We start from the raw sequence: 24,363 nt of genomic DNA on the forward strand, positions 1-24,363 counted from the left end.
CTTGAGCACACTCTGGGAGAGAGCGGAGGACAGGAAGGCCTGGCTTTGTGTCCATGGGGTCACAAAGAGTCGGACACGACTTAACGACTGAACAAAGTTGAACTTTTCCCAGTCACATTTATAAGCGGGGCACTGGGAATCACAGTAGTACCTTGGTCTTCTCAGCAGCCTCAGATTGAATGCAATTTATTCATAACACAGCTGTGATACTCCATGTGTCCAGCTTGTATGACTCATAGTACAAAGCAAAGACACACACACACACAGAATGCATGTTAAACTAGAAAAGGCCTCATTTTGCTCAACCAACAAAACAAGGCTGAATCTCCCATATCCTGAGTTTATAGACTTTGCCAGCAAACTAGAGGCACAGTCATGCTAAATGTAAGCAATTTTTCTTTATAAAACAGGTGGCAAATTCATCACCACACACACACACACACACACACACACCTTATTGGTGCTAATAGCAGTGCTAGAACAACAATCTTTTCAGCTCAGCGCAGTTGAGGGAAAACTGGGGTGGGGCTTTCTGGGGCTCAGCGGGCTGCATGGGAAACAGCAGAGGGTTGCATGTGGCCTGAGGATTGTCTACCCCTAGTATATACATTACAGTTTCTTCATTTTCAAGTTTCTTCATTTGTAGTTTCATGTCTGACATAGGGGCACACAGAAGATCATCAGCTACTCCAATCACTAGGAAAGAAATTATGAAGCAAATAATGAACAGATCTGTATTGTTTGGCTCCATCTTCCTCATTCCAGCACAGACATGTCTGGAGAAGGTTTTAACTTGCATAACCCCAACTACATGACATGGGATTATATACTTGTGGCGATTCAACAGTTCCTGGCACTGTCAGCTCTGCAAAGTGCACCATCCTTTGACCGTAATGAATCCTGGTACATAGAGGAAAACTGGAAAAAGTATATTAGTATTAACAGTACTACTCGCCCAATTAACAATTAAAGGTCACACAATCTTTACTTCCAAGCTCATGCTATGTGGGTTTTTCATTTAAATTATATAAGGTAAATGATAGTTAACTCTAAAGAGAATTTGGAAATCAGAATGGAAAATAACGCAATACAGTGTCTTTAGGATGACAAATAAGATACTGGGGAAAGCTTTGGGTGACAAATACAATTCTGATGAATCCTGGCCTCTGGCCATAACCCTTTTAAGCTAGTATTTTAATTTCAAAATACCCAATATAAGAGGAATCCACAGACAATAAGAGATTCATCCCCAGTACTCATTCCAGCAATAAGATTTACATCCTAACCCTTTGCATATTTATTTGGAAGTAGATTTGTTTAGCATATGTATTTGTCACAGATTTAATGGGTTTCACTAGTAAGCACACTTGGGGAAATTCACATGTTACAGTTCAATCCTATGCATATTTACTCAGAAGTAAGTTCCACTGAGCCCAAAACATTTAGGATTGCAGCCTAAATCAGGTCTATGAAAGAGCCTCGCAGAGCTGATTTTGTGTTGTGTACAGGAAAGATGGTGATTAAATGAATGATAAAAAGCTAGGTTAGCAGATGAATGGCTAATTTAACTTCAGAAGTAAATTTAGCCACCAACTAAACACTTAATTTTTAGCTTATTCTTGGCACTTTTTTCCTCCCCACAAATATCAATATCAGTTGTGGGTATTCCGATTGTGCATCTACCTATCTCATGAGCTATGCAAGTTTCTCTACAGAGAAATTAGTAAGCTGCTCAAAGAAGAGGTGGACAAGACCAAATGAAGTTGCTATCTTTATGAAAGAGCTTAAAAGGAAACAGTGCATGACAAAGAAATTAGCAGTCTACACAGGGGCAATAGGGACAATTTACACACACATGCCACTCAACATTCAATGCTCAACACACATTATTTTAATTGGAAACCACTGTGCTTTAGGTGAAACAAATGGAACCCCAACAAAACATTGCAGTGTTCTTGTTCAGTGCTTTTCTCCAGGATACTCCATTCCATTTCTCTTCCCAGACTGGGTGCTTCCAAATGAGGCTTTTATCATACAATCACCCTGTCGCAGACACAGAATTTTACAGGGGATCCAGACAACACTGGCTTCGATTTGCAACCCTCCTGTGTTTTCCCAAAAATTCTTCCATCCTTCTTCTTACCAGAAAAAATTAGTTGAGGAAAAGATGGAATAGCTGCACAAGGCCTTTGACAGTTAGCACTAGGACCCCTCTGTCTGAATGCCCCCTCAGTTTTCCATTTCCCCCCTTCCAGTCAGAATTCTGTGCCCACTGAGCACACTCAGTCCTTATCGGGCTGTTTTTGGTCCCCAGCCCATTAGGTTTTTTCCCAATAAAGATTTTTTTTGTACTTCTCCAAACCCTGGGGTTCCCTCATGCCTGTTTCTATTTCTCTGCAACACCATTCACACCAGAAGAAACAGAGAGAAGCATGAAAACTTCATGTGATGTGTTTGACCAATAATGGCTGTTACACATGTCGCCCCCCGACCCCCCACCCCATACACACACTGCTCTTACATGGGCTCTCAATGGATTTCCAACAGAGATTTCCGAATACATCAATGCCCACTAAGCTACAGCATCTAGCATACCCAGACTATCAATTAGACTCTACAGAAGTTATCACTGTAATCAAGTCACAAAGCAGCAGGCATGAACTCACCTTTAATTAAAATAATTACTGGTCACCTCAGACTGAGAAGAGAATATTGGAAACAGAGATGAAGAAATTTAGGAAAAGGTAGATGCTACTATAAGACTTGCACATTACAAAATAATGTGTCTGTTCGATTTACATAGAGCTTCCATGTGGCTTGTCTTGCATTTGTATAAGGTGAGAATAGTTATGTGAATAAGGATTGACTTTATGAATTCTCTACACGTGGTGCTTGCAGTCTGCAAAGCTGGGCCCATGCAAGGAAAATTATATGAAGTCCAATTAACATATAAACTTGTGGTTCACATTTCTGGTCTATACTTAATTCTGTTGAGTATACATAAAACACAAATGTAAAGGATGGATACTTGACAAATTAGTTTGAGTTCTCTTTTGCCCATCATCACCTAATAAGTAATGCTTCTTGAAACTGCAGAATAATTCATGACAGGAATTTCACATAAATTACTATAATTTTCAAATAAAAGATAACCATTACAGTATAGCCCATATATATGGATATACTGTAGAACAGAGGACGTATAAAAAAATATCAGTAGGAAAAGGGGAAATTAATTGTTGTCACTTAGTAAATGACAGCCACACATTCTAGAAAGCTCTTATTTTGATCAAACTACTTTTATAAAAGTTTCTTGATAGTAAATGTTTTGGCTTTACACTTCGAGATAGGTGAAGCCACCCAAGAGAATTTTGCTGAATAATCTGCCAACCAGATTTTTCAAGTCACATATTCTGCTTTTCCTAGAGAAAAAAATGAGGGCTTCATTACACACAACATGTAGTTTGCCCCTAAAACACGCTGATCATTTTCTGAAAGACAGTAGGTTGGATCCAGATTTAGTCACAGAGCAGTCCCACTGATTTCAGTGCGACTACTCCGAGGATAACGAAGTCTAGATCCAACCCATTACCTGGTATGCAGAAAAAGCATAAAATATATAGGATTCATCTACCAAGATTAGAAGGTCATCATGAAGAAATTAATACATTAATATTTACATCTCCAGAGATCTCATTATACAACTAGATATACATTAATTAATAATGAATCTTTTTTCATTACATATGATTTGATTTAATCACACACAAATAGTGGCCTGAACATACCAAATAAAGAGGTGCTCAATGCTCTACCATACTCAAGACAGACAAAACTATCCAAGGGCCAATATGTTTTAAGCAGCAGTTGTGTATCACATCCCCCAGGAACACCATAATATTTAGGGTGCAATCCTATTCAGATAGGCAGCTGCCTCCGAACTCAGAGGCAACCGCCTATCCAATGCAGGGCAGGAGAAGCACAGAGGGGATCATTCCCTCCGCGCGCCTCCTGCCCTGCATTTTCGGCTAGACAGCCAATTGCAGCTATCTAGCCACGGGAGGGCAAAGCAGGGGAGGAGGCTGCTATATGACACATTGGATGTGTCATAGAGGCATTTCTGCCCTCCCCACCCCAGAACTCCCCTTTCTGGCCGCTCCACGCTCCTCTTGCAAGTGCAGAGCATGGGGCTGTTCCTCTGAGGCAGCGCAGAAGTGGGAGGAGGTATTTTTTTGGGAACCGACCATGGAGCGCAGGCTCCCGATGTTGGATCCTGGAAAACCAGATATTCTATGGCCCTCTAAACAGTGTCTAGCGGCCATAGGATTGTGCCTTTATTTTATTTATTTATTTCTATACCACCCAATAGCCAAAGCTTTCTGGGAGGTTCACAAAAAATAAAATAAAAAAGCACGCAAAAATAAAATGAAAAAGCACACAATAAAACAATATAAGATATAAAAGCCTTAAAACCACAATATAACAATGCAACCTGAATAAAACCTAGCATATTGATCATAAGTCACGAATTGTCATGACTCCTCAGCTATGTCGGGGTCCCCACCAAATTTCATCAGTATTCAGCAGTGAACAAGTGGTGCACAAGAGTGCAGTTGTCTGTCACATGAAGCATAAATTGCTCCTTAGGGATTCAAACCAAAATGCGACCAAAATTCCCATGCCATAAACATAAGTGTGCTCCATTATAGGTCCCACAGAATTGTTCAGTTCTAATTTAAGCTGCTCTAAGTTTAAGCAGTTGGAGCTTTTGCCTTCCTATGAAGTCAGCTCATGAGTTTTAAAGGCTGAAACTGACCTCAGCTTTGGCCTCAAAAGCCAGCAGAAAGAAGTGAGGGAACACATAGGTACGGGGGTGGGTGGGGGGGAGACCTCAAAGGCACAGAAATCAGTTTATTGTGGGGGCAATATATTTCATAGAATCATAGAATAGTAGGGCTGGAAGGGGCCTACAAGGCCATCGAGTCCAACCCCCTGCTCAATGCAGGAATCCAAGTCAGAGCATCCCTGACAGATGGCTGTCCAACCTCGTCTTGAACGCCTCCAGTGTGGGAGAGCCCACCACCTCCCTAGGTCATTGGTTCCATTGTCGTATTGCTCTAACAGTCAGGAAGTTTTTCCTGATGTTCAGCCAGAACCTGGCTTCCTGTAACTTGAGCCCATTATTCCATGTCCTGCCCCCTGGGATGATCAAGAAGAGATCCTGGCCTTCCTCTCTGTGACAACCTTCCAAGTACTTGAAGAGTGCTATCATATCTCCTCTCAGTCTTCTCTTCTCAAGGCGAAACATGCCCAGTTCTTTCAGTCTCTCTTCATAGGGCTTTGTTTCCAGTCCCCTGATCATCTTCGTTGCCCTCCTCTGAACCCTCTCCAGTTTGTCTGCATCCTTCTTAAAGTGTGGTGCCCAGAACTGGACACAGTACTCGAGATGAGGCCTAACCAGTGCTGAGTAGAGGGGAACTAGTACTTCCCGGGATTTGGAAGCTATGCTTCTATTAATGCAGCCCAAAAGAGCATTAGCCTTTTTTGCAGCCACATCACATTGTTGGCTCATATTCAGCTTGTAATCTACAACAATTCCAAGATCTTTCTTGGTTGTAGAGTGGTTGAGCCACGTATCCCCCATCTTGTAACTGTGCATTTCGTTTCTTTTTCCTAGGTGCAGAACTTGGCATTTATCCCTATTAAATGTCATTCTGTTGTTTTCTGCCCAGCGCTCCAGTCTATCCAGATCACTTTGAATTTTGTTTCTGTCTTCCAAAGTATTAGCTATCCTGCCCAATTTTGTGTCATCTGCAAATCTGATCAGCATTACCTGCACCTCCTCCTCCAAGTCATTAATAAAAATGTTGAAGAGCACTGGGCCCAGGACTGAGCCCTGCGGTACCCCACTCATTACCCTTCCCCAGTTTGAGAAGGTCCCATTGATAAGCACTCTTTGAGTCTGATTCTGTAGCCAACTGTGGATCCACCGGATCGTTGTTTCATCTAGCCCACTCTGAGCTAGTTTGCTCATCAGGATATCATGGGGCACTTTGTCGAAAGCTTTGCTGAAGTCGAGGTATATGATGTCTACAGCATTCCCACGGTCCACAAGGGAGGTGACTTGATCAAAAAATGAGATCAGATTTGTCTGGCAGGACTTGTTTTTGACAAATCCATGTTGGCTTCAAGTAATCACTGTATTGTTTTCAAGGTGCTTCCAGAAGGATTGCTTTATCATCTGCTCCAGAATTTTCCCTGGGATTGATGTCAGACTGACTGGTCTGTAGTTCCCAGGTTCCTCCTTTTTACCCTTTTTGAAGATAAGGACAACATTAGCCCTCCTCCAGTCATCTGGCACTTCCCCCGTCCTCCATGATTTCTCAAAGAGAATAGACAGCGGTTCTGAGAGTTCTTCTGCTAGTTCCTTTATTACTCTAGGATGCAGTTCATCTGGCCCTGGAGATTTGAACTCATTCAAAGTAATTAAGTGTTCCTTGACCATATGCCTATCGATCTCAAGCTGCAATCCTGCCCCTTCAGCCTGTACTTCGCCTTTGCTAGGGGGGGTCATAGCCCCTCTTTTGGGAGAAGACTGAGCCAAAGTTGGAATTGAGCACCTCTGCCTTTTCTTTGTCATCTGTTATCGTTTTGCCATCCTTATTTAATAGCTGAACCACCATTTCTTTCCTCTGCCTTTTACTATGAACATAGCTGAAGAAAGCCTTGTTGTTGTTTTTAGCATCCCTCGCTAACCTTGGCTTGTTCTCAGCTTTAGCCCTCCTGACGCCACCCCTGCAATTCTGTGCTACCTGCCTGTACTCTTCCTTTGTTACTTGGCCTTCTTTCCACTTCCTATATGTGTCCTTTTTTGTTTTCAGGTCATCACTAAGCTTTTTGTGAAGCCACATTGGCTTCTTCTGTTGTCTTCCACCTTTTCTTCTTGTTGGAATTGTTTGTGATTGTGCCTTGAGAATTTCCTTTTTTAAAAGCTCCCACCCATGTTGGACTCCTTTTCTCGTTAGCGTCGCTTGCCATGGGACCTTACTGATCATTGTTCTGAGTTTATGAAAATCAGCTTTCCTAAAATCCAGGGTACGCGTTTGACTACACTCAGCTTTTGCTTCCCTTAGAACCAAGAACTCAAGTACAACATGGTCACTTTCCCCCAGAGTTCCTGTAACTGCTACTTTATCCACTAAGTCATCTCTGCAATTTCAAGGCAAGACTACTATTCATGAGAGCTATATATTACTTCCAGTATCAGAGGCAGTATGCAGGGGTACATGAGCAGGAGGGTGCTATTGCCTACTTGTGGGTTTCCCACTGGCAGCAGGTCGGCCACTGTGTAAACAGAATACTGGACTAGTAGGACCCTTGGTCTCATCCACCATGGCTCTTCTTAGTTCCTATGATTTTCCTTCAGGGGCAAAATAATCAGTTCATTCAGAGGAAATGCTTAGTCTTATACAATATCTGATGAAATGAACCCTTTTCTCTTTATTTCCAAGAGCCAGGAGGTTTAGAGAAGCCCTTGAAGAAGAAACCAAGGGAAGGCTTTCAGCCTGAGTGTAGCAGAGCAAGGGCTGAGAGAAACCCATCAGGAGAAAGCTTCCCTACTCAGAGTCAAACTCCATAAAAACTTACTTGCTTGTTCAAATATTGAACAATTCCAGAGCAGCTGTTAATCTGAGGAAGAGTTTGGATCCTGTGGAACAAAGTGGCAAAGTCTAGCCCCCCCACCCACCCCTTACAAGAAATGTAAAATGTCCAGAAATTCTGAAGCAGTGGAAAAAAACCTGGGTTGAGGGGGGACACAGAAATTTGGGAAAAATTGAAAAATATAAGCAATACTTTTTTTTTTTTAGCACACTTCACAAATCTAAAGTCACTTTGTTGCTTTAGGACAGCCTTCCCCAACCTGGTGCCCTCCAGATATTTTGGACTTCAGTTCACATCTGCCTCAGGCAGCAGTGCCAATGATTAGGAATGCTGGGTGTTGTAGTTCAAAACATCTGGTGGGCACCAGGTTGGGGAAGGCTGCTTTAAGAACATATATTACATTATGTATGACTTGGTTTGCTCATAAAATTATCTTTAAAAATTAGAAACTTTTAAAAGTAAAGTCATTTAGTAAGTTTGCAATTAGTGGCTTGGTTCACACGATCACTGTAGTGTAAACAAGCAACAGGCCATGAGTTCATAGAATCATAGAATCATAGAATAGTAGGGTTGGAAGGGGCCTACAAGGCCATCGAGTCCAACCCCCTGCTCAATGCAGGAATCCAAGTCAGAGCATCCCTGACAAATGGCTGTCCAGCCTCGTCTTGAAGGCCTCCAGTGTGGGAGAGCCCACCACCTCCCCAGGTAATTGGTTCCATTGCCGTATTGCTCTGACACTCAGGAAGTTTTTCCTGATGTTCAGTCGGAATCTGGCTTCCTGTAACTTGAGCCCATTATTCCGTGTCCTGCACTCTGGGATGATCGAGAAGAGATCCTGGCCTTCTTCTCTGTGACAACCTTTCAAGTACTTGAAGAGCGCTATCATATCTCCCCTCAGTCTTCTCTTCTCAAGGCTAAACATGCCCAGTTCTTTCAGTCTCTCTTCATAGGGCTTTGTTTCCAGTCCCCTGATCATCTTTGTTGCCCTCCTTTGAACCCTCTCCAGCTTGTCTGCATCCTTCTTAAAGTGTGGTGCCCAGAACTGGACACAGTACTCCAGATGAGGCCTAACCAGTGCTGAGTAGAGGGGAACTAGTACTTCCCGGGATTTGGAAGCGATGCTTCTATGAATGCAGCCCAAAATAGCATTTGCCTTTTTTGCAGCCACATCACATTGTTGGCTCATATTCAGCTTGTGATCGACGACAATTCCAAGATCCTTCTCGCTCGTAGTGTGGTTGAGCCACGTATCCCCCATCTTGTAACTGTGCATTTGGTTTCTTTTTCCTAGGTGCAGAACTTGGCATTTGTCCCTATTAAATGCCATTCTGTTGTTTTCTGCCCAGCACTCCAGTCTATCCAGATCACTTTGAATTTTGTTTCTGTCTTCCAAAGTATTAGCTATCCCTCCCAATTTTGTGTCATCTGCAAATTTGATCAGCATTCCCTGCATCTCCTCCTCCAAGTCATTAATAAAAATATTGAAGAGCACTGGGCCCAGGACTGAGCCCTGCGGTACCCCACTCGTTACCTCTCCCCAGCTTGAGAAGGTCCCATTGATAAGCACTCTTTGGGTCCGATTCTGTAGCCAACTGTGGATCCACATGATCGTTGTTTCATCTAGCCCACTTCGAGCTAGTTTGCTCATCAGGATATCATGGGGCACTTTGTCAAAAGTTATTTGAGGGTTGTTTCCCCTTCTAACAAGCCATGCTGCCCAGGTTCAGACAACAAGGCAAGCCGCAGCTGGACAGGTAATTAGGCAGATGGCACTGTGGCTTGTTTGAGCTAAGGTGATTGTGCGAACTGGGCCACTGTCTGAAAAAACTTTACTTTTAAATTTAATATACCAAACTTGATAATTTTTTGAGCAAACCAAGTTATACATTATATATATTAGGTTCCTATTTTATATCTGACCAGAGGGAACATCAGAAACTAGTCCCTAAAATATCTGAATCATCCTAGAAGCCAGAAGAAGCAGGAAGAACTGGAGGCGGAGGAAGACTGCTGTACAATATAAATGGCCAACAGCACCTATTCCTGTCTGTAAGGAAGCTTAGGAACCTCCTAAACCTGTTCCTGTTTGTGGGGTGGAATTTAGGGAAAACTGGTCTGAAGGAAAAACTATTGAGATTTTATTTAGCTGGGAAAGAGTGACATTTCATTCACTTCTGTAAATAATTTCCATTAATGAACATCTTATTTTTTCTTCATTTTGAAAGGTTGTCGGTAGTGGTGGTGTCAATCCTATGCCATGGGAACCAGGCAACTGAGTTTCTTTTAAGTACAGAGGGCATATTCTAGTTGCAGCAGTTAAAAGTTTTTATAGTTAAGGCAGCATTCCCAAATAGTGAGGTCTAATTAACTATATTAAAAACTGCGGCAGTGTGCTCTATAGGCCCAAGCCTCAAAGTTAATTTAGACAAACAGAAACAGACGGGATAACCCACATGCTGTTCCGTCACATCTGGTGGCAGTGGCAGAATAACCTAGTGTTTCTTTCACATGTGGGTTTTAGATTAGAACTACATTAATTGACTGCTACAGCATCTAACCAGAACAAGCCCAGAAACACAGAACTCAACAGAACAAAACCCAAACTGTCAAGAATGCACATTTTCTTCCATATGGTGACTCTGCTCACATGTTGGGAAACTGAGCATGACTTGGAGCATCTCTAAATGTGTATCAGTAAAAAAATACACTATATCAATAATTGTAATAAGGAATGGGATAAATAACTATGCTGGGAATCTTACAGAGAGGATTAAAAAAAATCCTCCATAGGTTTATGATTTCTTGAGTGCCATTTTTCTTTGTAGAAAGGCAGGGTACAAATCAAATAAAGTTCCAATAATTTTACATCTTCGTCTTTTTATAAAAGTCTTATTACATAGTTTATAGAAATCATTTGGGAAATAAAGGCTGTGTAACAATAAACACCTTAGGCAGAGTCCAATGGGGCACTTACACCACCACCAATTTTCTTGCACCTCACCAATTCCTGTCCACAAGCGGCACCCACCACTTGCAGAACAAAGGTTTAAAGCTTTTGGGCCCAGCTGGAAACAAACGAAAACACAAGTTTCTGGAATGGGCAAGTTGGTGGAGCTCACATAAGGGAGGTCTGCCAACCTGTCCCAACTGATAAACAAGTGTTTCCGCTTGTTTCAGGGCTTCCTCTGGGAAGCACTAAATATTTGTTGTGCAGGTGGTGGGTCCTGCTTGTGCAACAAAATTGGTGGGACCCACCGCTTGCGCAACAGAATCTGCGGGGCACAAGAAAGTTAAAGATATAATGTGTAATTTAATGGGTTCATATTTGCCAGAGGCCCGATTCTGGAGAATCAGAATTTCAGCTCAAAGATTAAATGTAACATTAAATTTTAAATATGAGTAATTAGGGCTACAATACGTAATTAATTTCACTGATTAATTGACTAAAAGTCTTTGGATCAACTAAAAAGGTGTCCCTGAATAACTGGACAAAATATTTTAAGGTTAATCAATAAGAGTAATTATAAAAGTTAGAAATGGCAGCTACATTTAAAAAAAAATACTTTATTTTTGTCTTTATAAATGAAATAAACAATACCAACAACCTGATCAATAACTACAATTTCCCAACAATACAATATTCTTAGGAAGACACAACAATAATGAAAAGGAGAAGAAAGGAAAAGAAGAAGAAAAAAAGAGTAATTTTTTTCTTTTTCTTTTTTAAATGGTTAAATTTAAACTCCAGTACACACAGGCTTCAGATCCCATTCTCCTTTACAAACTCTACCTATAACATTAACAATATTACAACTGAATAATCAACCTTACATTTCAATATATCATCAGTCTTATAACAAGGAAGCAGGCCTACAATTCATTCCCAGTAACTATATATTGCCCTTAAGTTAAATATAATAGTAATAATAAAGCTTAACAGTTTAACCAACCAAAAATCTTACTAAGTAGTCTTATAGTAATGATGATGATGATGATGATGATAATAATAATAATATGAAATTATGTTATATAATAATAAAGCTTGGAAGCAACCTTACAACAGTCAGTAATATATTTTAAACTAGATATGTAAATGAGTGTGCACAATACACCCTCAGCTACAATTTTTAAAAGAGGCATTTCCCATTCCCTCTTACAAACAGGAGGGAATGTCTCTAAAATGGTGCATGATGCTACAGACAACATCTAAAAACAAAGTATTTTTCTTTCTTCAAAAGTATGGTTTTATTCATATGCAGACTTATGCAGCTTTGACCAATTAAAAGTAATACAATCAACTGAGTAAGGCTGTAATTCTATACACACTTACCCAGGAGTAAGTCCTATTGAACTCAATGAGGCATACTTCTGAGTAGACATGTACAGGAGTGCACTGTAAGATCTTGTTAGTCCACTGAAGTAGCAGTAGGAATTACTCTACTAAGGGCTTGGCACTGCCTTCACTCAGCATACCTATCACTCAAGTTCTATCATTGCCAAAGAAAGTAGCCGTTTCAAGAAATGCTAACAATTCAAGCAGACCAATTTCCTCCCCCTGCCTCAACTGACACCTTCAAAATTTCATATGTCCTGAAAGCCACTGAACATAAATCCTTGTTTGGCCATTTGGTGAGAGACATTTATACACACACACACACACACACACTCACTCACTCGTATACTTCAGGTACAATTCCCGCCCCCCTTGACTACGGGGGAAATAGGATACCATGGAGATAAAGGTAAAAAAAGGTGTCCCCAACCAGTCGTGTCTGACTCTAGGGTGTGGTGCTCATCTCCATTTCTAAGCCGAAGAGCCAGCGCTGTCCGAAGACACTTCCGTGGTCATGTGGCCGGCGTGACTGAACACCGACATGCACGGAACGCTGTTACCTTTCCCGCCGAAGCGGTACCTATTTATCTACTTGCAATTTCTTGCTTTCGAACTGCTAGGTTGGCAGAAGCTGGGACTGAAGACGGGAGCTCACTCCGTCACACAACACTTGGTTCTCGGACTGCTATCCTGCTGACCTTCCAGTCTGTAGTTCAGCGTCTTAACCACATGCCCCTCCACTAATCTCTGCCAGCAAGAGGGGTCCACCATAGCAGAGGCCCCACTGCACCCTCAGAGCACTCCACGGGTGAGATGTGAATACCAGCAGTTCTCCCACTGTCAGTGACATGCCCCAAAATGGGGGTATTTCAGGGACAAATAAGAGCCGGCTTTGGTTCAGCTAGAGCTAAAGCTGTTCCATTCCCCTGAGAAGGGCCTCACTTAGGACTGCTCTGCCTGTTTGCAGAAATTTCATTACTTCCTTACTTCCAAGTTGATAGGCCTGGGATCAGACAAGTTGAGTACTGGAAGGAATGAGACTTACCTGAACTTGACCAAGAGCTGCTCTGTTCTCTAAACTATTTCCTGGCAAAAGTCATTCTTTACAATTGCCTTAATTCTGCAGATCTTTCCTATAGCATACGGAGCTCCAAACGGCATGATGAGTGTGACATTAGAGAAATTGTTCCACACAACTACTGCCAACTGGAAGAAAATAAAAATTGTAAGTATCCTTTTAGCTTTGTAAACCCATATGAAAGTAGATTACATTATGTTCAGTATTCTAGCTGAGCAAAGTCAAGCCTTAATTTAATTTGCTCATTTAGTACTCTTTGTTTGTAATGTGACATTTCCCTTGATTGTTCCGCTATCAAAATGAAACTTGGTATGCACATCACTGTCCCTCAAAAGATCTAGACCCTCTTTCAGGGGAACAAAAGAGTCTCATATTTAATTAAATCTATTTACTTTTATTTTTTTTAAATGCCCGAACTTTCTGTTTTGTTTTATACACCCAAGGAAGCTGTCTAGCCAGCTTGGCACAGTAAGTCTATTGAGAAAGACAGCAAGAAAAATGTCTGGAGAACTTCAGAAGATCCTGCCAACCAAACTGTCCAAGGTGTTTAACCAGGGCTGGCCCTCCTTGCGATGCAGGGTGAAGCCCCTGCTCGGGCAGCAGATCGGGAGGCCCTTGTGGGCACGGCAGCCGTGAATGCCACAGTGGAAGAGTGGCAAGCAGGGCTCCTTGGAGGACAAGCCACCTCCACACAAATCTCTCACTCTGAGCTATCTCACAAAGCAAGACATCAGGTGGGTGGGTTTTCCAGAGACTGTCCGACCAATCTCTTGCTTGGGAGAGGACTCAGAGTGAGAGACTGGGCAGGTCGGCTCTCTGGAGAAGTAGCCTGCCCAATCTCTCGCTTTATGAGTATGCCCAAACAAGAGATCACGTGGGTAAGTGGCCTCTCTGGAGAGCTGCGTCAGTTGCACAAAGTAGCCAACGCACCTCTTCGGAGAGGCGGCCTCCCCCGATCTCTCACTCTGGAAGAGTAATCCCGGATGAGAGATCGGGTGGGCAGCCTCTCCGAAGAGGCGTCCAGACCTAAATGCTGTACTTTGAGGGATCCTTCCTCAAAGTACAGCACTGAGGGATGGCCCTGCAGACTGCCTGTACAGAGGTCGCCCATACAGGCAGCCTCCAGGGCCACCTACAGTGCCGCATTTTGAGGAAGGACCCCTCAAAGTGTGGAATTCAGGCCTGGCCACCTCTCTGGAGGGACCCCCTGCCCGATCTCTCATCAGGGGTGGGGGGGAGGCATCATCTTGCATCCTCCTGCCTGAGGTGGCAGGTCATCTTGTGCCGCTGCTGCCTTTAACCTTCCTCTGGAGAAATCATACACTCCTTATTCCATGCTAAAGTTGAGGTCCACTGATGATTTCCTGTGCAATCCTATAGATATCTACTTAGAAGCAAGTCCTATTGAGTTCAAAGAAACTTAGGGAGCAATCCTATGGCCGCTAGTCAGTGGCTAGACGGCCAGAGGATATTCCAGGCAGCTCAGAATAGCCCTGCACTATTCTAAGAGGAGCATGGAGAGGCGAAAATGGGGTGTTCCGGGGCACGGAAGGCGAAAATGCCAGTACGACACATCCTATGTGTTGTCCGGCAGCCGCTTCCCCCGCTCTGCCTTCCCGTGGCTAGCCACTCGAAATCCGCTGTCTAGCCACAAATGCAGGGCGGCTGAAGTGCAGAGGGGAGATCCCCTCCGCGCTTCTCCTGCCCTGCATTGGATAGGGGGTCGCCTCCGAGTCCGGAGGCAACCACCTATCCCAGTAGGATTGCTCCCTTAATCCCAGGAAAGTGGGTACAGGATTCAAGCAAAAGAAAAAAAAATTAAAAACCCATTTTCAGACACAGAAGAATCACGCTTCTTACAGTGCAATCTCAAGTGGTAATGAGGAGGAGTAAATCTACCTCCTTGTCCCAAGCCCTGCCAGCTTGTGCAAGCCAGGGAAGAAGGTGCAGGAGTGGTGATTTTACTGGGCTTTTAAACTCAGCAGAACTTTTTATTTCACATTTCTCCCCAATTGGGTGAGGGAGTCAGCTATGCCAGCTCCAGGCAAATTCAAAGCTGGCTCCTCCTGTCCCCACAATGCCGCATTTTGGGACCTTATGCTTGCTACTGCCAGCTGGAACACTGCCAGTGGGAGCGTTCTACATCGGGCACAGTGGGGGGCCTTGCAGCAGTGGAGTTCCTCTCCTCTGGAAGGGCACCTTTGCTTAATCCTAACCTCGTCCAGCAAACTGGATATGGGAGTTGGAATTGTTCTGCCATTAAGTTAAGTTACCTTAAATTTGTTTACTTCACGGTATCAAAGCTTTTACACAGGTATTTGATTTGAAATTATCTTGAAGCACAGTGTTTCTCAATGTTTTCCAAATGTTCCTTTGGACTTATTATTTAACACAAGAGACATTTCCTTCTGTGTATCTTTAATAATTCAGAACTAAACTTGTAATGCTAAAAAGTTGTCTCTTTTAAAAGCCTGTCTGGAATCATACTTTTAAACAGGAACACTCTGGTGATTAAGCCTAAAAAAAGTAAAACAAGTAACCTGTCATTACTTCAGTACCTTCATCAATGAAAAGGTTCAGGAGAGTGCTGTTGCACTCATGTCCTGCTTGTGGGTTTGCTGTCGACAGCTGGCTACTGTTTGACCAGAACGCTGGACTAGATGGACCCTTGGTTTGATCCAGCATGGCTCTTACGTTTTTATTGCCCCACAACAAACATACATTTTCTAATATGACATTGGATTTCCTAATAATTGGCATATAATTTATGTTCCAGAATAGTACTGGGATGATTCACAATCACCCCCTCATTGAAATACTTGCAGTTCAACCACCAGACATCATAAAGAGCACCTATTAAACAAAATTAACCAACCGACGTTAACCAACCAATGCAGAAGTCTGGAATCCATTTATGGGGTTTGGTTTTATAGACAATACAGTACTAAGTTATTTGAATGTCAGAAGGACTTAAAATTTATTTTCATGTATAACTTGGCAGCTTCCCAAATTAGTGTCAGACATTTTAGGGTGCAATCCTATGCATGTTTAGACAGAAAAAAGCCCTACAATTCCCAGCATTCCCCAGCCAGCCATGCTGGATTGTACCTTTAAAATGCTACAATGTGCCATACAAGTACATCTCAACATATACATCAGGAAATGTTATTTCCAAGAGATTAAATAAAAGCAGTGTAGAGTAAACTGTAATTTTAAAATGAAGATAACAAAATAGCCATTTAATTAATCTAGTTCAACAGCATTGTTAACAGTTTCACCATTTAAGATGCAATTACCATCAAAAGGGAGGTAGATTTAACTGTACCATCCTATACATGTTTACAAAGGAAAAAGTCCCATTGTGTTCAACTGGATTTACTCCCAGGTAAATGTGCATAAGATTGCAGCCTTACTGAACACAATGGGACTTCTTTCTGCATATCACCTGAATTAGAGTGTACTCTTGCTGGCCCAATTTCAAAACCTAATGAGATGTTAGAGTTGTTCTTGGATGTATTATTGGCCTTGAAAATGATGACTAAGAATGACGGAAGTACAGTGAACAAATTTAAGCAATTTTGTTTGTGGGTTTTCTGAAAAGGAAAAAAAATCACCTTTCATGTTGGCTTAGATTAATTTAGATTCCCTGCTGACAAATCAGCAGAGATGTCCTTGTGGAATCCAGGCAAGAGTCCCTAGAATGCATTCTCTAACTTTCCCAGGAAAAATCTGCCTATCCAGACATTTTGGAGTAGTTAGTAGTATTATTAAGACATGAAAAACGGGGAATCCAAAAATCAGCTTCAGTTCAGTACTGACATATTAATTGTAATGGGTGTTACCTATTTACACATTATCACATATGCGCATCAAAACACAAAGATCACACTAGGTAGTCCCTTTTCACATTGACATATAATCTGGGCCTACAACTACACAACAGGCAAAAATTCAACTTTCCCCTCACTGGGGCAGGGGAGAGTAGCAGCCTCTGTGTTGGATTCTGCCTATCATGCAGCTGTTAAAGGCACTCAAGAAAAAGAGCTAACCCTAAAGTACAGTCTGAGGTCGTGATATAAAGTCATAACCACTGCAGCACAAGAGTCAGAACTTTGCATATATGCAGTCACACACATATAGAGAATATGAAATTTTTGGCCAAGGGGTTGACTGGTCTTACACATGGGCTGCAAGAACCATCTATCTTCCTGGAAATCAGTAGAAGAAAGTATGATAAATATCTGTGTAGACCCGAGTGCCGCGTGACGGAGTGAGCTCCTGTCTTCAGTCCCAGCTCCTGCCAACCTAGCAGTTCGAAAGCAAGAAATTGCAAGTAGATAAATAGGTACCGCTTCGGCGGGAAAGGTAACAGCGTTCCGTGCACCTCGGTGTTCAGTCATGCCGGCCACATGACCACGGAAGCGTCTTCGGACAGCGCTGGTTCTTCGGCTTAGAAACGGGGATGAGCACCGCACCCTAGAGTCGGACACGACTGGTTGGGGACACCTTCACCTTCATTTGTACAGATTAGTATATCAAAATAAGTGTTCCTCCCAAAATGTTAAGAGTGATGTAAATCTTTAAAATAAAGTCCCTTGCTTACATCTTGACCATTTAAAACATATGTTGTCTGAGCCTTTTTTGCAACAAACTTTCGCCGTTTTTAAAAAATCCCTAAATAAATTAGATAGCTTTCATTCAGAATGGTTGAATTCACACCCAACTTTATCCCTGGAAAGCAAGTAGACTCAGCTGCAATCCTATACCCATTTACTGGAGAGTAAACCCCAGTGAATCCAATGGGACTTACTTCTGAGTAGACATGCACAGGATTGCACAATTATTTTACGAAGAGTAACTTATTCAGAGGTGGCTAACTTAATCCTAAATTTAGCAGGATGGTATATTGGTTGTTTTAACTGATTGGTTGTAAGTAATTAACATTTTGATTAGTAGTTTATTTAATGTGTAATTATCGACTTTGTTTATATTATTGTATTTTGGGGGGTTAATTGGAATGTGCTCTCGTATAGAACGCAATATAAATTTGTATTATTATTACATAAAAATTCCTGGCAGAAATGCATAGGATTGAATGGCTAGTTTCCAATTAAATCAAGGGGACTTAAGCCATGGCTAACTTGTCCTATTACTTTCAGTGGGACCCAAATTCACCTAATTTGCTGTGCAATCTTATGCATGTCTACTTAGAAGTAAGCCCTATAAAGTTCAATGGGGATTAGAAAAAAAAGATATAAAACTGCAGCCTTAGTTTGGCTCCAACCCAGTATTTGTTTCTAATCAGCATTATTTTTAAGACACAATGCTGGAGTTCTAGTTAAGGTGTCGCTTAACAATGGAACACAAATTACCCAAGCATCTACAAGAACTAAAAGCACCAGGTGTTTAAATAGACATCAAGATCCCTGTCACATTTCTCACCTACCATCTCGGTTCAAAAAATTCTATTAATGCTTTAACTTCCAATCTTCTGATGAGAAAGATTTCCTGAGCAACGCTTAAATGGTTTGTATCTGCTTAAGGACTATCCAGTTATTCTGGAAACTTATGCCTGGAGAGCAAGACAAGAAGGAATGAACTGTGAAGTCACGTTGTGTTTAAGATTAGCTTGTTTATGTAGTGCTATTTATACAAACGTACCTTAAGAGTACTGTGCACATTCTTTATATATTAGTATCTGTACAAATTATATAAGGTACTGTGCATAGGACATACCTTAGGAATCAGAGTTATTACCCTTATAGGAATGAAACAGGTTTCAGATTATGAAACAAACAAGGGGGAAAAAACAAGCAAGGGAAATGTTTGGCGCGAAATGTCTCAGAAGTTGCAACGCAATCCTGTACATTACCGATTCAGAATTACTCCCAAGTAAATGCGTACGGGACTGCAGCCTCAAGCTAGCAATTCAGCAAGGACAACTTTCCTCCGAGTCAGAAGTAACTACTCCCAAGTAAATCTACCCGGGGCAAATCTACCCTTCTTCAGGGAAGCGTTTGTGTGAGGGGGACTTGGAACTGTTTCCGCCATAGAACGAAACGTTTCGGCTTTCTTTTGGGGAGAAAAGAGGTCTCCCACTTTCCCTCAGCTCGGGGTCTCCCTATCTATAAGCTGAGATACTCGTCGCCCTAATTTTCTTACACACCTCTACACGAGGGAACCTCGTCCGCCCTGACCTACGCGAAAAGAAACCCCAAGCCATAGCCAGCGCCTCCGGCGGCTGCCATTCCCACAACCCCGCCTCGCCGCGCAGCGAGGAGGAGGAGCGAGCCGCAGCACGGGCCGCTTTGAGCGGGGAACGGTTTCGAGAGGACGCGCCGGAAGCTGCGCAAGGCCTCGGCCGGCCCGGACGTGCGCCTAACGTGGGCGGAGGAGCCGGTGTGGGGCTGTTCTCGGCCTGACCTGGCGCCAGTTTTGCCTTCCTCGAGCAACGGGGCCCGGAGGGTGAGTAACGGCCTTACCCGTCCCGGGTACAAGCTTCCCGGGGGACGGACGGACGGACGGACGGGCGGGGGACCGCTGCACGCATGGCGGCCGATTCGGGTTGAGCTGATCCTGATGTGTCGATCGGCATCTATGAGTGTGACGACTTTACATTTGCTGCCTTTCTGGCTGACCATCTGCACGTGGGGATCCAACTGCTTTTGCGTGTGCGCGTTGGGGCGGGCGCCGTGGGTGGCCTTGCACATGATGATACTCATTTTGCTGTCTCCGTGCAGGGCGCTGATACTTAAGAAGAGGTAAATGCTGTGTAGGGGCGTAACTAATGTGTGAATCCGTTCCCAGGGAAGCCACAGGGCTGGGGTTGTGTGCGGGATTGAGTTCTTGTACCATGTTCATCGAATCATAAGTGGTCATTGTGATGTCAGGTAGCAGGCCCAGATCCTGAGAGGAATCCAGGAATCCTATGCACTCTTCCAACCCCATTGAACTCCATAGAACTTACTTCTGAGTATATATACATATATACATATGTACATATATGTGTAGGATCTGTGTACATACAGAAGGCAGAATTTTAGCAGACACTGCTTTTCCTGTCACTGCAGTGTGATTTAAAAACAAATCCCTATGCCTGGTGACAGTATACTTTCTGTGCAACTTTTAAAGGAACAGGTTTGAACTCAGGGTCTGGATGTAACCGTAATCAAAGCATTAGACTATTTTTAGGGTTTCTTCTCCTCAAAGCCTGAACACTAGCTAGGGTGGAAGGGTAGCCTATAAATTCTCTTAAATAAATAAAGAGCTGTATAGAAGTATGAACTAATGATTTGGCCAAAGGGGTGCAGTGTAGGTGTATCTTCCAGATCACTTAACAAAGACCAGTTGCCCATCAATCCAAAGGGTGCAGACAAACTGGAGAGGGTTCAGAGGAGGGCAACAAAGATGATCAGGGGACTGGAAACAAAGCCCCATGAAGAGAGACTGAAAGAACTGGGCATGTTTAGCCTTGAGAAGAGAAGCATGATAGTGCTCTTCAAGTACTTGAAAGGTTGTCACAGAGAGGAAGGCCAGGATCTCTTCTCGATCATCCTGGAGTATAGGACACGGAATAATGTGCTCAAGTTACAGGAAGCCAGATTCCGGCTGAACATCAGGAAAAACCTCCTGACTTTTAGAGCAATAGGACAATGAAACCAACTACCTAGGGAGGTAGTGGGCTCTCCCACACTGGAGGCGTTCAAGACGAGGCTGGACAGCCACCTGTCAGGGATGCTCTGACTTGGATTCCTGCATTGAGCAGGGGGTTGGACTCGATGGCCTTGTAGGCCCCTTCCAACCCTACTATTCTATGATTCTATGATTCCTCACCCCCAGTCATATTATTACATTGAATTATTACATTCAAGATAATCACTCCAATGTGCAATCAACTGGAAGATTTGTATTCGGGCTGACACAGCCTACAACGAAAGATACCAGAAAACTGGAGAGAATTTCAAGGAGAACAACAAAGGTGACTAAGGGTGCAATCCTATGCATGTTTACACAGAAAAAAGTCCGACAACTCCCAGCATTCCCCTCCCAGTGCTGGGAGCTGTAGGACTTTTTTCTGGCTAAACATGCATAGGATTGTGCCCTAAGTGTCTAGAATGCAGGACCTATGAGGGAAGGCTGAGGGAACTGAACATATTTCATTAAAGACACATTCGGGCAACCTTTACGGATCAGATGTGCTGTTCCAGTATTTCTAGTCTCTAGAGAAACAAAGGACAGGGTGGTTAGGGCAGACCCAATACATTTTGCTGCCTGAAGCAGATGACAAGACGACGTCACCCTCCATTCTATATACAAAAGCCAACTGGACTGGCAGTTGAATCTTACTTCAACACTGGCAACGGGATACCATTAGCACATCTGAGGGCAGTAGGCTAGGGGGAAGAGCTGGGGGCTGCCACCTCTGCCCCCCAGCATCTGCCCCCTGTGGTGATTGCTTCTGTCTAATGGTATAGCCGGCTCTGAGAAGAGAAGACGGGGCGGGGGGAGATATGATAGCAGTCTTCAAGTACTTGAAAGGTTGTCACAGAGAGGAAGGCCAGCATCTCTTCTCCATCATCCCAGAATGCAGGACACGGAATAATGGGCTCAAGTGACAGGAAGCCAGATTCCGGCTGGACATCAGGAAAACTTCCTGACTGTTAGGACAGGACAGCCATACGACAATGGAACCAATTACCTAGGGAGATGGTGGGCTCTCCCACACTAGAGGCATTCAGGATGAGGCTGGACAGCCATCTGTCAGGGACGCTCTGACTTGGATTCCTGCATTGAGCAGGGAGTTGGACTCGATGGCCTTGTAGGCCCCTTCCAACCCTACTATTCTATGATTCTATACCACCCTGTTGTACTTGCAGTCATGGTGGTTAATATATGAAAATCAGATGCTTTCCCCATCTGTTCAGTGCACGTAATCATACATGAGTGACATGGGCATCTTGTTTTGTTAGTGATTGTGAATAGGGAAGCATGTGGTGGTAGCTATGCCAGGTTAATTAACAAGGAGTTCAGATGTGTGGTACTAGTGGGCTTCACATGTTGAAACAATGTATGAGGGGGTTGTGGGATTACACTGGTGAGCCCTGCCCCCTGCTAACAACATATGTGCCGGCCACATATTCAGCCGTGTGAAATGGTTCTATGTGCATACAAATATATATATATATATATATATATATATATATATATATATATAGACACACACATACATATACACACACACATACACACACACACACACACACACAAATATATATGTGTGTGTGTGGTGCTCCTCCATACAAGGAGGTATCCTGACTGGCCCGGTGTTCCTTTTATGTGAAATTTCGTACACATGTACATTGGTATGCATGTTGAACCCCTTCTCATGGGCAGTGCACATGTTGGCAGGGGGTGGGAGCAGAGTCAGCTGACACAACCCTGCAACCCCCTCACATGTGCTTTCAGTGTGTGAAGGTATTTGTGAACTCCCCTACTGAATTTATGTCATTGATCATGACCTTTAGTTCTGATTTCTACTTGGTGCCCCTTATTTTAGAGCACTATCATCAGGACATAAAATGCTGGTTTTGAGTGAACCTGAAAAACAGCTACAAGTAATTTTTTACGCTTGTTTCCATATGTTTTTAGTGGGCTGAACCTGAATTCATTAGGTGCTGGCTCATAACCCTTGGAACATTTGATCTATTAATATTCAATAGGGCTGCCCCTTTGTGTTGCCATGTGTGTGTTTCTGGACTATATCCACTTTCAAGTGCAAAGTATCAACATTCAGTTTGAATTGCAAAGACCTAAAATCATAGAATAGTAGGGTTGCGAGGGGCCTACAAGACCATTGAGTCCAACCCCCTGCTCAATGCAGGAATCCAAATCAGAGCGTCCCTGACAGATGGCTGTCCAGCCTCATCCTGAATGCCTCTAGTGTGGGAGAGCCCACCATCTCCCTAGGTAATTGGTTCCATTGTTGTATTGCTGTAGAAAGAAACATCGTAGCCTTCATTGCATTATCTAACTGTGTACATATAGCATAAAGGTATAGAAGGAATGAAATGTTACTTGTTACATCATTACTTACTTATAGATCTATAATATTCTGACATCTAATGACCATATGATGGAAATAACCAGTGCCCTCACATTACCTGTCTTGTAGGTAATTATCACTAGACATTTTGTACTTTCAATGCTGTACCATGTGTCAGATTATTGAGATAGTAATCTCATGCACATCTGTAAGATTTCCTCTGTAAAGTTTTCTGGAATTTCACTGTTGCTATTTCATGCCCATCCAGCATGTCTCTTGAACCAGTTGACCACAGTGCATGAAGTGATAACAGCCTTCTCTGTACTGCTGATGGCTGCACAGTTATATCTATACCATCTTTAGGGCTTTCCCCAAAACTTGTGAATATGATTTTCTGGCAGCATAACTGTTTCTGTGTCTAGATTCCAGCTTTGTAATGAGCCTCCCGTAAACATCTGATTTCAGATGTTCTATGCTCTTAAGGGAGTGTGAGGGATAATGCACATAGTTTCAGTTCCCTCTTTCAAAGTTGCTGGGCAGCACTACTTCCATTGTCCATGACCAATAGAGGCTAGTCAGCTTCATGTTGTGCACATACAAAAATGAGTGTAATTGGTGGCCTTGATAAAACTGCAGTAGGCAAGCTGCTTTGCCACATTTAGCAAAGCCATATGAGAGCAGGTTTACAAAGTCACACATACTCTCATAATCAAAGTGTAAGTATTTTCCTCACTCCTGTACGTAATGCTCTAACATCATGTGGAAACCTATTTCTGGGCACTGTAGCACAGATAGACCCCAGAGCATCTTTTAAAACTTCATCTAGACCTGAAGAATACATTTATGACCCGCAAAGATCATATGCATATCTCCCAGATGAGCATAGAGTTTGGAAACCAATCTGGATGAGTTCACATCTCCATGCATAAGTGATACAGATGCTGCCCTGCAATGAATACTGTGCATTTTTCTCCTATACATTTATCATTAAGTAAAAGTTTTCTTTTTTAAAAAAAATGCACCCAAATGCCTACGATTTCTTTTGAAATGTCTTTTCAAAATAAAGGTTTACTAAGGGGGTATAATGACTTTGCCTTGCCCTGGAAGCAATTACAGTACAGGTACAACATATGTAACTACTTAGTAAGGCAGGTATATTGGATATCTTTTAATATACTGTTCACGTATTGTGAGCACACCTGTTGGATTTGTACTCCGCAGCTGCATTTGGAAGTAGTGCTCCTCCAT

General features: G+C 42.8%; 2 protein-coding genes across 9 annotated transcripts in view; one reads left to right on the plus strand and one right to left on the minus strand.

Moving 5' to 3' along the window:
• HMGB1 (high mobility group box 1) overlaps positions 1 to 19,348 on the minus strand; it is a 33,796-nt gene extending 14,448 nt beyond the window's left edge. Inside the window, exons 1-4 of one of the 8 annotated variants that reach the window (XM_084842962.1) lie at positions 19,240 to 19,348; positions 18,520 to 18,645; positions 17,423 to 17,549; positions 13,041 to 13,201 (exon numbers count right to left, since the gene is read on the minus strand). The gene's annotated coding sequence lies outside the window, so the exon portion shown is untranslated. Of the gene's footprint in view, positions 1 to 13,040; positions 13,202 to 17,253 lie in introns of all 8 variants that reach the window. The other 7 variants (XM_084842961.1, XM_084842964.1, XM_084842968.1 and 4 more) reach the window with 7 other exon arrangements.
• Positions 13,646 to 24,363, plus strand: part of USPL1 (ubiquitin specific peptidase like 1) — a 36,033-nt gene continuing 25,315 nt past the window's right edge. Inside the window, exons 1-2 of the mRNA XM_084845447.1 lie at positions 13,646 to 13,807; positions 19,404 to 19,538. Of these exons, the coding sequence (XP_084701573.1) occupies positions 13,646 to 13,807; positions 19,404 to 19,538 (297 nt within the window). The remainder of the gene's footprint in view (positions 13,808 to 19,403; positions 19,539 to 24,363) is intronic.

This window comes from Heloderma suspectum, chromosome 3 (assembly GCF_057233095.1).
Source record: "Heloderma suspectum isolate Gila_16-S chromosome 3, 16-S_ref, whole genome shotgun sequence".
NCBI classification, from domain to species: domain Eukaryota; kingdom Metazoa; phylum Chordata; class Lepidosauria; order Squamata; family Helodermatidae; genus Heloderma; species Heloderma suspectum.